This window comes from Triticum urartu, chromosome 5A, assembly GCF_056163025.1.
Source record: "Triticum urartu cultivar PI428250 chromosome 5A, HENAU_Tu73, whole genome shotgun sequence".
Taxonomy (NCBI): Eukaryota; Viridiplantae; Streptophyta; class Magnoliopsida; order Poales; family Poaceae; genus Triticum; species Triticum urartu.
In genome coordinates, this window is record NC_141877.1 from 666642265 (window position 1) to 666655113 (window position 12849).

Genomic DNA, 12849 nt, shown 5'->3' on the forward strand with positions numbered 1-12849 from the left:
ATCAAGGAGATAGGAGTAGCGACAAGTGTGTTGCCAAGATGATGGCTTCAGACATAGTGCCGTATTACTTTGTAAGGTCTTTATGAATAATTAATAAAAATGACTGCATGCATCGTCCAGATGCAAAAGTCCCGCGTATATCCTCCCTTTCAAAAAAAAAACACACGCACGTGTCCCTGCTAAGAGGCATACGCTTCAACCCCATCGTTCAACCGAAAGTTTACACTTGGTTCAGTACAGATCAGGGGACTGAATTAACAATCCAAGAGACATTTAACACATGGCAGACCTAATTTTTTATTTCCAGCAAATAATCTCTTTGATAACTTATTGCATTACAAGGCTATTGGATTAAAAGTTTGTATGATGGCACATCGGCATGGTAATGGAGGCCACAGAAAACAAATAGATAAATTCAACACTAGTTTCAGAAACTAGCAAAACCCCTAGCGAGTACACAGACAACTCCTGCCGTCAGAACATAAACCCTCCGTCCAGTCAGCCTAAGAACCACTCCTCTCCTCTAGTAGACAGCTTATGTTTGTTTTTCTTCTGTTGTAAAGATCTGTCAGATTATGCTGTAAGCCCGGACGACCTCGACGATGGGCGCGCGGCACAGCGGGCACTTGCCGGCCCCGCGGAGCAGCTCGCGGGCGCACTTTGAGCAGGTGCACATGTGCCCACACCTGAAAAAGTTTGCAGAAGATGAACCAATGTCACATTTTTGTGTTACCGAGTAAGTCCTTGTGCAACTAATGTCACAAAATGTGTGGAGATAATTAAGGTGAGAGATGGCACATGGAAGCATAACAGACCTGTAGAGAAGCGAGTCGATCTGGCTGTCGCAGCAGATGCAGCAGGTCCCTTTCCTCACCAGCTCCCACTGTGATCCATCATCATACCATCTAACTGTCCCTGGAATAAGTTCAGAATCCAGATTAGTCCTTTTGGTCAATCACCATGGATACATAGATGCCAGGAGATGAATGATGAGGAGCAAGAAGAGGGGAGAGTGATATGATATGACAGACCATGGACAGACAGAGAGCGGTGCATGGCAGAGGCGACCTCCTGCCGGATGGACCTCTGCAGCTCGACCTGCATCTCCATGCACGCCTGCAGCATCTGCTGCGTGCTGGCCATCCCGCGCTGGAGCACGGCCATGTCGTCCCGCAGGTCGTGGATGGCCTCATCAACTTCCTGCCAGACACATTCCTGCTCCTCAGCAATAATACCCCAAGATGGCATCCTGAAGAAAGAGGGGGAGGGGAGACTCACAAGTTCATCTGGGCGGTGCACGGGTTGCCGGCTCCAGTCACGACGAGGCGGCACCATCCGCCAGCGCCGCTGCTGCCTTTGGCCGGCGGGAGGCTGCGCGGCTGCGGCGGCGTCCCCGGCCCGATCTGGTCCATTGTTGAGTGGAGCCGGAGGATCATGCTCCTGCCTCTGAGCGTATGAGTGCACGAGCTGGTCCAGGCTCTCGCGGAAGCCGCTGCTGAGAAGATTGGAGACGCTGCGCCTACAAACCAACAGAGATGATTATGTGATCTTTATCAAGCACGATGATGAAACAATTTATACACTGCAAAAAATTATGTGATCCTTAGTCTACCTGCTTAGGAGTTCTCTGAGCTCCGCCCTGTACATTCCATAGAGCGCGTCTTCCTGGAGACGGTTATGCCGAGCGAAGCCGCCTATATCTTCCGGCCGCCATTGCTGTGCTTCGGCTGCTTCTGGGTTATCAATGACATGCCATTCCTCCTCCTCCTCCTCCTCCTCCTCCTCCTCCTCTACTTCCTGGCCACTGGCACCCGATCCCGATGTCTCCCCTGGCCACTGCACACTGGGTGGAGGCTGCACGTAAGCTATGGCTTCCTGCCGCGCGCTGCCGTTGCCGTCGGAGGAGGAAGAGCCGGACTGCTCGCCGCTCTGCTCCGAGGTCCCCGAGTCCGACGAGTACTCCTGGTACCCGTGCATGCCTTGTTCCTGATCAAGCTGGCCATTCTCCAGAGCATCCCTAGTGTTCGGTACGTTGGCGGATTGATCTTGTGTTGACGACTGAAGCGTCTGGATCTCATGGCTGGCAGAGGCATTCTCCATGTCATGGACATGGTCACGAACGACTTGATCACTGGCAATGTTTTCTGCTCCAGAGGCAGGATGACTCTGTGTAATCTGTCCTGCTTCTCCGGCCGCCGCCGTAGAAATCGGCCCGCCGTCCTGCGCAGGCCTTCCGCCGCGAGAGATTCTGCCTCGCAGAATGGACTGGAAACAATAACATTCAATCATATGAAAGATAAAAATGGAAACAGTGCTCACTTTTCCAGATCAGCAGATAAGATATGATCTAGTAAATCGGTACTACTTGATAGCCGTAAATTATGCCCGTTAACGTAGCTTCTTGTAGTGCAACACATGATCCAACATAAAAAGGGAGAACAATGGGAATGTTCAGCTTCAACTCATGTGTTTCCAGAGTGAGAAGTGCAGGCACAATAGGCATGAATCAAGTACAGGTGGGGTTTTGGGGCAGAAAGATGCAAACTTTTCAGCTGCTATCATCAGGTGCTGCAAACAGCAATGTGCTGAGGACCCCATTGTGATGGATGACGATCATGTTGACATGCCAAATGTAAAGGAAAACATAAAATACTCCCTACAAATGTTGAAGAAGATTAGAAAATACGACTACTACTCCTGTTTCTGACACTCTGATCGTCGACCAAACGAAGTTTTTTTTAAGAGGAAAAATTTGTATTTTGGGGCAGAGTGAAGAGGAGCAGAGGATGCCGGGGTTTGAGTTGACGGACGGACCTGGATGCGGCCGCGGTGGGCGAAGGAGGACACGGCGCGGTGCTCCGAGAGGCCCTGGAGCTCGCGCAGCCGCTCCATAGACATGCGCCTGGCCGCGCTCGGCGCGCGCGCCTGCCGCCCGCGGAGCCCCGGCGCGCGGCCGTCCACGCCGTCGCCGCCCTGGCTGGCCCGGCGGACGCGCTCCCGCACCGTCCGCACGCGCTCGCGCTCCGTCTCGCCCAGCCACTCCTCGCCTCCGCCGACGCCGACGCCGTCGCCTCCGCGCGGGGCGCCCCGCGGCTGCTGCGCGGGCGCGGAGGCGGTCCACTCCCGCGCGATCCGCCGCACGAGCGCGCGCTCCGGCGACCGCGCACGCCTCCCGTCGTCGTCGTCGTCCGCGGCGTCGGCGCGGGCGCGGAGGAAGGAGGAGGCGTCGAGCATGGTGGAGACGGCGTGGAGGCGCGCGAGTGCCATGAGCTCCGAGTCGCGGTCCCGGCGGTCGAGCCCGCCGAGCACCATCTGCTCGCAGGCCTGCCGGCGCCGCGCCGCCCACTGCGCGATGATCCTGGACGCCGCGGCGCTGGCCGATGACGACGACGACGACGACGTATCGCCCCCGACCCCGGCGCACGCCATGCTCTTGGGGCGGAGGTCCTCCATGGCGCTGGCCGACATGCTCCTAGCTAGGCGGGAGGGCGAGTGGTGGGTATAAGTAGAGCAGCAGGCGGGGAGGCGGAGGCGGCATTTTTCCACGGGCGCGCGAGCAGAGGAGGAGGAGGAGGAGGAGTTCGTCCAGAGCAGCCTAGCAAATCCCGAGGCGGGACGCTGGCCCGATCGAGAGGTGGAGGAAGAAGAAGAAGAAGAAGAGTGGTGTGGCCCTAGCGGGTTTACCATTGTTTTGCTGCTGATATTTACTCCTCTGGATTTGTTTTGTTTATCGGCGACCAAATCGGCACATATATATATATTGCTCAGGGTAAATGTAAAAATCGCAGGAATTAATGAGGTAATTATAATATGAGTCATCACAAAATCTTTAGTCGGATTTTATGCTTATTCATCGGCGCGTTTTTATGACTGTGCATCTAATAGTAGATAAATATTGTAACCCGCATTTTACGACCCAAAATATTGGGCCTCACTTATTAAGTTCTATATTTTTATATAGTTGTATATCTTTTGAATTGTATGTATTATTTACTCGCCTTGCATGATTTGGAAAAAACATTATTTACTACCGGATTTAAATTTGTACATGTAAGAGTTGTTCTCTCTCCTACCGGTGTCTTCGCTATGAATTTCTGTTATGCAAGGCGGAGTGCACCCCATCTCTTTTGATAAATATTTTTGGTTTTACACACGGTTCGCAAGCGCAGTTAATACAATATAGGTGTGTGAAACTATATGTGTGTAGGGAGATACACACGAGGGGGTTTGAGCGTGCTAAGTGAGATCATGATTGTCGCTACTCCACGCGAGCACTATGTATCTCAATGCCTATGATAAATGCTTCAAGTCTCACTAACGGTTCACGAGCATATTAATACGGTATATGTGTGGGAACCTATTTGCTGCATTAAGAAACACACGAGTGGGTTTGAGCGCGTTAAGGGGCATCGTGATTGTCGCTAGTTGGTGATTAATGAGCTTGGTACACGAGTTGTTCGTGAAACGCTTTGTATACCCTTCTTGTCGGAGTCATCTTTAGTCCAATTTTATAAGTATACATCCAATTGTTGATAAATATTATTCCTCACTTATTATCTTCTATATTTATACATTGTTTTAATTTAATTGTTATTTGCTCGCTGATTTGACATTTACACATGAGAATCAGTCTATCCTTCCGGTATTTTCGTATGCAAGGCGGTGCGCATTTCATCGTCCTTGATAAATGTGTCAAGTCTTACTAGCAGTTCACGAGCATACTCCCTCCTTCCATCTATATAGGGCCTAATATATTTTTCAAGGCTAAGTTTGACCAAATGTTAGAGCAATAATATATGACATGCAAGTTACACAAAGCACATCGTCAAATTCGTATGTGAAAGGGGCTTTCGATGATATAATTTTCACATTATGCATGTCATGTACTATTAATCTTGTCAATAGTCAAACGCGGTCTTGAAAAACGCATTAGGCCCTATATAGATGGAAGGAGGAAGTAGTTAATACAATATATGTGTGGGAACATATATTCATGCAGTAGGAGACACATGAGTGAGTTTGAGCGCGTTAAGGGAGAACATGATGTTCGCTACTTGGTGATTAATGAGCTTGGTATATGAGTTGTGCATAAAACTCCTTGTATACCCTTCTCGTCAGAGTCATGTTTAATCCAATTTTACAACTATGCATCCAATGGCAGATAAATATTATACCTTACTTATTATGTTCTATATTTATACATAGAGCTTTAATTGTAATGATTTGCTCATTGATTTAAATTTGTACACGTGAAAATCACTCCCTCCTTCCAGCATTTCCGTTATGAAAGACGTCATGAACATCATCGCCTCTAATAAATGTTTCAAGTCTCACTAACAGTTGATGAGCGCAGTTAATACAATATATGTGTGGGAAGCTATATGCGTCAGTAGAAGACACACGCGGGGATCTGAGCGTGTTAAGTGGGATCATGATTGTCGCTAGTTGGTGATTAATGAGCTTTGTATATGAGTTGTCCGTAAAATTCCTTGTATACCCTTCCTGTCATAGTCATCTTTAGTCCAATTTCTTTTTACTATACATCCAATGGTAGATAAATATTATACCTCACTTATTATCTTCAATATTTATACATGGTGCTTTACTTTCAATTATGATTTGCTCGCTGATTTAAATTTGTACACGTGAGAATCACTCCATCCTTCCGGTATTTCCATTATGCAAGGCGCTGTGCATCTCACGGCCTTGATAAATGTTTCAAGTCTCACTAACGGTCCACGAGCGTAGTTAATACATTGTATGCATGTGAAGCTATTTGCATGTAGCAATAGACACATGAGTGGGTTTGTGCGCGTTAAAGGGGTGGGGGGGGGGGGGTCGTGATTGTCGCTAGTTGGTGATTAATGAGCTTGGAATATGAGTTGTCCCTAAAATAACTTGTATATTCCTGGTCGGGTTATCTTTACTCCAATTTTATAACTATTCACCTAATTATATCTCACATAATCTCTTCTATATTTACACGTGTTTTAATTGTATTTGTTACTTACTCATTGATTCAAATTTGTACACGTGAGAATAATTCCTACCTTTCGGTATTTCCGTTACGCAAGGTGGCATGCGTCTCATCACCTATGATAAATGCTTTTTATTCTCATTCATGGTTCGTCGGTGCAGTTAATACGATACAGTTGTCATTGTATACCTTAAGCTACCAAAAAATTCTGCAACATGCAACCAGATTTGGATTGGCCCGGGCCCAACTTCGGTGCCCTTGGCTTTCGAACCCTCACTTGAGAATTCAATCAAAATTGAGATATCGTCTAACCAGTAATGGTTCGTCTAATAAAATAGAAAAAATGAATCGCTTTTTGAGTTGTTGCAAGACATGAGATGACCACGAGGCGACCAACATTTCTCCTCGAATCATCAGTGTTGCCGTGAGTTCCTCTATCCTGCGCTGGTTTCTAAGATGACAGGAGGGCAAGGAAACCCTGCATCCCTGTGTCTGGTTGTCCCGTAGGGTTCTCAATATTTTTGATGTCAGTAAAGTTGGGCCAGCAACGGTGATGGGAATAATGGTTACTCGGCTTTCTCCATGTTGATATAGCCTTCCTCACAGGGGCGTCGATTAGTTGGAGGATGGTGCCTACCCTAGGACATCCATTTGGCACAACTAGCGTTTGTCCATGGCAGAGATGTCCTAGATAAGGGATGGCATTGCAGTGTGTTTTTGTTTTTTAGTTCCATCTCCACCCTATGATACTCAACCAGATACACGTCCATCATAGAACTTATCAGGTTTGTGTCCCCCTTCGTTCTATGCCAGGAGTTGGGATTATCCTCTGTCTCTTCTTGTCACCAAGTTCTACGAAATGATGACATGTCCAGGTCGATCGTGGACATCAGGGTCTTCTGCTTTTCATCAACGACTTCCAGGACGTTGCTTCTGCAAGCTCATGGATTTCAACAAGATTGCTCCAGTAACACAGAGGTTCATCGTCCTGAGAAACAACTGCTAGGGGTGCAGAAGGAAGATGATGCAATTTTTCTTAAGAACTGGAATGCAATTTATTTATTTTGTAAGGTAATCTTTGAAGGAAATATGCCCTAGAGGCAATAATAAAATTATTATTTATTTCCTTATTTCATGATAAATGTTTATAATTCATGCTAGAATTGTATTAACCGGAAACATAATACATGTGTGAATACATAGACAAACATAGTGTCACTGGTATGCCTCTACTTGACTAGCTCATTGATCAAAGATGGTTAAGTTTCCAAACCATATACATGATTTGTTATTTGATCAATGGGATCACATCATTAGGAGAATGATGTGATTGACTTAACCCATTCCGTTAGCTTAGCACTTGATCGTTTTTGTTTACTGCTATTGCTTTCTTCATGACTCATAAATGTTCTTATGACTATGAGATTATGCAACTCCCGAATACCAGAGGAACACTTTGTGTGCTACCAAACGTCACAACGTAACTGGGTGATTATAAAGGTGTTGTACAGGTGTCTCCGATGGTACTTGTTGAGTTGGTATAGATCAAGATTAGGATTTGTCACTCCGATTGTCGGAGAGGTATCTCTGGGCCCTCTCGGTAATGCACATCAATATAAGCCTTGCAAGCAATGCAACTAATGAGTTAGTTGCGGGATAGTGCATTACGAAACGAGTAAAGAGACTTGCCGGTAACGAGATTGAACTAGGTATTGGGATACCGACGATCGAATCTTGGGCAAGTAACATACCGATGACAAAGAGAACAACGTATAGTGTTATGCGGTTTGACCGATAAAGATCTTCGTAGAATATGTAGGAACCAATATGAGCATCCAGGTTCCGCTATTGGTTATTGACCGGAGACATGTCTCGGTCATGTCTACATAGTTCTCGAACCCGTAGGGTCCGCATGCTTAAAGTTCTGTGACAATCGGTTTTATGAGTTTATATGTTTTGATGTACCGAAGTTAGTTCGGAGTCTCGGATATGACCACAGACATGACGAGGAGTCTCGAAATGGTCGAGACATGAAGATTGATATATTGAAAGCCTACATTTGGACATCCGAAGAGTTCCGGGTAAAATCGGGATTTTACCGGAGTACCGGAGGGGTTGCCGGAACCCCCCGGGGGCTAATGGGCCTTGTTGGGCCATAAGGGAAAGATAGAGGGGCCGGCCTAGGGCAGGCAGCGCGCCCCTCCCCTCTAGTCCGAATTGGACTAGGAGAGGGGGTGGGGGCGGCGCTCCCCTTTCCTTCTCTTTCTCTCCCTTCCTTTCCCCCTCCTAGTAGGAGTAGGAAAGAGGGGAATCCTAATCCTACTAGGAGGAGGATTCCTCCTCCTGGCGCACCTACAAGGGTCGGCCGGCCTCCCCCTTCCTCCTTTATATACAGGGGCAGGGGGCACCTCTAGACACACAAGTTGATCACAAAGATCTCTCCCAGCCGTGTGCGGTGCCCCCTCCACCATAATCCACCTCGGTCATACTGTAGCGGTGCTTAGGTGAAGCCCTGCCACGGTAGCTTCATCAACATCGTCACCACGCCGTCGTGCTAACGAAACTCTTCCCCGAGCTCTACTGGATCGTGAGTTCGCGGGACGTCACCGAGTTGAACGTGTGCTGAACGCGGAGGTGCCGTACGTTCGATACTGAGGATCGGTCGATCGTGAAGACGTACGACTACATCAACCGCGTTGTCATAACGCTTTCTCTTAACGGTCTACGAGGGTACGTGGACAACACTCTCCCCTCTCGTTGCTATGCATCACCATGATCCTGTGTGTGCGTAGGATTTTTTTTGAAATTACTATGTTCCCCAACAGTGCCATCCGAGCCTGGTTTTATGCGTAGATGTTATATGCACGAGTAGAACACAAGTGAGTTGTGGACGATACAAGTCATACTGCTTACGAGCATGTCGTACTTTGGTTCGGCGGTATTGTTGGATGAAGCGGCCCGGACCAACATTACGCGTACGCTTACGCGAGACTGGTTCTACCGACGTGCTTTGCACATAGGTGGCTGGCGGGTGTCAGTTTCTCCAACTTTAGTTGAACCGAGTGTGGCTACGCCCGGTCCTTGAGAAGGTTAAAACAACACTAACTTGATGAACTATCATTGTGGTTTTGATGCGTAGGTAAGAACGGTTCTTGCTCAGCCCGTAGCAGCCACGTAAAACTTGCAACAAGAAAGTGGAGGACGTCTAACTTGTTTTTGCAGGGCATGTTGTGATGTGATATGGTCAAGACATGATGCTATATTTATTGTATGAGATGATCATGTTTTGTAACGGAGTTATCGACAACTGACAGGAGCCATATGGTTGTCGCTTTATTGTATGAAATGCAATCGCCTTGTAATTGCTTTACTTTATCACTAAGCGGTAGCGATAGTCGTAGAATCAATAGTTGGCGAGACGACAACGATGCTACGATGGAGATCAAGGTGTCGCGCCGGTGACGATGGTGATCATAACGGTGCTTCGGAGATGGAGATCACAAGCACAAGATGATGATGGCCATATCATATCACTTATATTGATTACATGTGATGTTTATCCTTTATGCATCTTATTTTGCTTTGATTGAGGGTAGCATTATAAGATGATCTCTCCCTAAATTTCAAGATAAAAGTGTTCATCATGAGTATGCACCGTTGCCAAAGTTCGTCGTGCCGAGACACCAGGTGATGATCGGGTGTGTTAAGCTCTACGTCCATCTACAATGGGTGCAAGCCAGTTTTGCACACGCAGAATACCCGGGTTAAACTTGATGAGCCTAGCATATGCAGATATGGCCTCGGAACACTGAGACCGAAAGGTCGAGCGTGAATCATATAGTAGATATGATCAACATAATGATGTTCACCATTGAAGACTACTCCATTTCACGTGATGATCGGTTATGGTTTAGTTGATATGGATCACGTGATCACTTAGATGATTAGAGGGATGTCTATCTAAGTGGGAGTTCTTAAGTAATATGATTAATTGAACTTAAATTTATCATGAGCTTAGTACCTGATAGTATTTTGCATATCTATGTTGTTGTAGATAGATGGCCCGTGCTATTGTATCGTTGAATTTTAATGCATTCCTTGAGAAAGCAAAGTTGAAAGATGATGGTAGCAATTACACGGACTGGGTCCGTAACTTGAGGATTATCCTCATTGCTGAAGGATTACGTCCTGGAAGCACCGCTAGGTGTGCCACCTGCACCGGCAACTGCAGACATTGTGAATGCCTAGCAGTGGCGTGTTGATGATTACTCGATAGTTCAGTGTGCCATGCTTTACGGCTTAGAACCAGGACTTCAACGATGTTTTGAACGTCATGGAGCATATGAGATGTTCCAGGAGTTGAAGTTAATATTTCAAGCAAATGCCCGGATTGAGAGATATGAAGTCTCCAATATGTTCTATAGCTGCAAGATAGAGGAGAATAGTTCTGTCAGTGAGCATATACTCAAAATGTGTGGGTATCATAATCACTTGACTCAACTGGGAGTTAATCTTCCTGTTGATAGTGTCATTGACAGAGTTCTTCAATCACTGCCACCAAGCTACAAAAGCTTCGTGATGAACTATAATATGCAAGGGATGAATAAGACAATTCCCGAGCTCTTCGCGATGCTAAAGGCTGCGGAGGTAGAAATCAAAAAGGAGCATCAAGTGTCGATGGTTAACAAAACCACCAGTTTCAAGAAAAAGGGTAAAGGAAAGAAGAAGGGGAACTTCAAGAAGAACGGCAAACAAGTTGTTGCTCAAGAGAAGAAACCCCAATCTGGACCTAAGCCTGAGACTGAGTGCTTCTACTGCAAACAAACTACTCACTGGAAGCGGAACTGCCCCAAGTATTTGGCGGATAAGAAGGATGGCAAGGTGAACAAAGGTATATGTGATATACATGTTATTGATGTGTACCTTACCAGAGCTTGCAGTAGCACCTGGGTATTTTATACTGGTTCTGTTGCTAATATTTGCAACTCGAAACAGGGACTACGGATTAAGCAAAGACTGGCTAAGGACGAGGTGACGATGCGCGTGGGACATGATTCCAAAGTCGATGTGATGGTCGTCGGCACGCTACCTCTACATCTACCTTCGGGATTAGTTTTAGACCTAAATAATTATTATTTGATGCTAGCGTTAAGCATGAACATTATATCTGGATCTTGTTTGATGCGAGACGGTTATTCATTTAAATCTGAGAATAATGGTTGTTCTATTTATATGAGAAAAATCTTTTATGTTCATGCACCCTTGAAGAGTGGTCTATTTTTATTGAATCTCGATAGTAGCGATACACATATTCATAATGTTGAAGCCAAAAGATGCAGAGTTGATAATGATAGTGCAACTTATTTGTGGCACTGCCGTTTGGGTCATATTGGTGTAAAGCGCATGAAGAAACTCCATACTGATGGACTTTTGGAATCACTTGATTATGAATCACTTGGTACTTGCGAACCCTGCCTTATGGGCAAGATGACTAAAACGCCGTTCTCCAGAACAATGGAGCGAGCAACAGGCTTGTTGGAAATCATACATACTGATATATGTGGTCCGATGAATATTGAAACTCGCAGCGGGTATCATTATTTTCTCACCTTCACAGATGATTTGAGAAGATATGGGTATATCTACTTAATGAAACATAAGTCTGAAACATTTGAAAAGTTGAAAGAATTTCAGAGTGAAGTGGAAAATCATCGTAACAAGAAAATAAAATTTCTATGATCTGATCGTGGAGGAGAGTATTTGAGTTATGAGTTTGGTCTATATTTGAAACAATGCGGAATAGTTTCGCAACTCACGCCACCTGGAACACCACAGCGTAATGGTGTGTCCGAACGTCGTATTCGTACTTTACTAGATATGGTGCGATCTATGATGTCTCTTACTGATTTACCGCTATCGTTTTGGGGTTATGCTTTAGAGACGGATGCATTCACGTTAAATAGGGCACCATCAAAATCTGTTGAGACGACGCCTTATGAACTATGGTTTGGCAAGAAACCAAAATTGTCATTTCTTAAAGTTTGGGGCTGTGATACTTATGTGAAAAGGCTTCAACCTGATAAGCTTGAACCCAAATCGGAGAAATGTGTCTTCATAGGATACCCAAAGGAAACTGTTGGGTACACCTTCTATCACAGATCCAAAGGCAAGACATTCATTGCTAAGAATGGATCCTTTCTAGAGAATGAGTTTCTCTCGAAAGAAGTGAGTGGGAGGAAAGTAGAACTTGATGAGGTAACTGTACCCGCTCCCTTATTAGAGAGTAGTTCGTCAAAGAAACCGGTTCCTGTGACACCTACACCAATTAGTGAGGAAGCTAATGATGATGATCATGAAACTTCAGATCAAGTTACTACCGAACCTCGTAGATCAACCAGAGCAAGATCCGCACCAGAGTGGTACGGTAATCCTGTTCTAGAGGTCATGTTACTTGACCATGATGAACCTACGAACTATGAGGATGCGATGATGAGCCCAGATTCCACAAAATGGCTTGAGGCCATGAAATCTGAGATGGGATCCATGTATGAGAACAAAGTGTGGACTTTGATTGACTTGCCCGATGATCGGCAAGCCATTGAGAATAAATGGATCTTCAAGAAGAAGACTGACGCTGACGGTAATGTTACTGTCTATAAAGTTCGACTTGTTGCGAAAGGTTTTTGACAAGTTCAAGGAGTTGACTACGATGAGACCTTCTCACCTGTAGCGATGCTTAAGTCCGTCTGAATCATGTTAGCAATTGCCGCATTTTATGATTATGAAATTTGGCAAATGGATATAAAGACGGTATTCCTGAATGGATTTCTGGAAGGAGAGTTGTATATGATGCAACCTGAAGGTTTTATCGA

General features: G+C 45.8%; 1 protein-coding gene across 1 annotated transcript; it reads right to left on the bottom strand.

The window, feature by feature from the left end:
• Positions 1-288: 288 nt before the first annotated feature.
• Positions 289-3687, bottom strand: LOC125506435 (uncharacterized). Its single transcript, XM_048671251.2, has 6 exons — positions 2815-3687; positions 1613-2265; positions 1279-1519; positions 1032-1200; positions 816-915; positions 289-686 (listed from the first exon to the last, which is right to left on the bottom strand). Exons 1-6 carry the CDS (start codon positions 3685-3687, stop codon positions 569-571), a joined length of 2154 nt encoding a protein of 717 aa, XP_048527208.2. The 3' UTR covers positions 289-568.
• Between the last annotated feature and the right edge of the window lie 9162 nt (positions 3688-12849).

Coding starts and splice junctions, on each gene's coding strand:
- LOC125506435 (XM_048671251.2), bottom strand. CDS start 3,687: ATGGTAAACCCGCTAGGGCCACACCACTCTTCTTCTTCTTCTTCTTCC. Junction 1,520..1,612: donor CTCAGAGAACTCCTAAGCAG/GTAGACTAAGGA, acceptor GTTGGTTTGTAG/GCGCAGCGTCTCCAATCTTC. Junction 1,201..1,278: donor TGCACCGCCCAGATGAACTT/GTGAGTCTCCCC, acceptor TGTGTCTGGCAG/GAAGTTGATGAGGCCATCCA.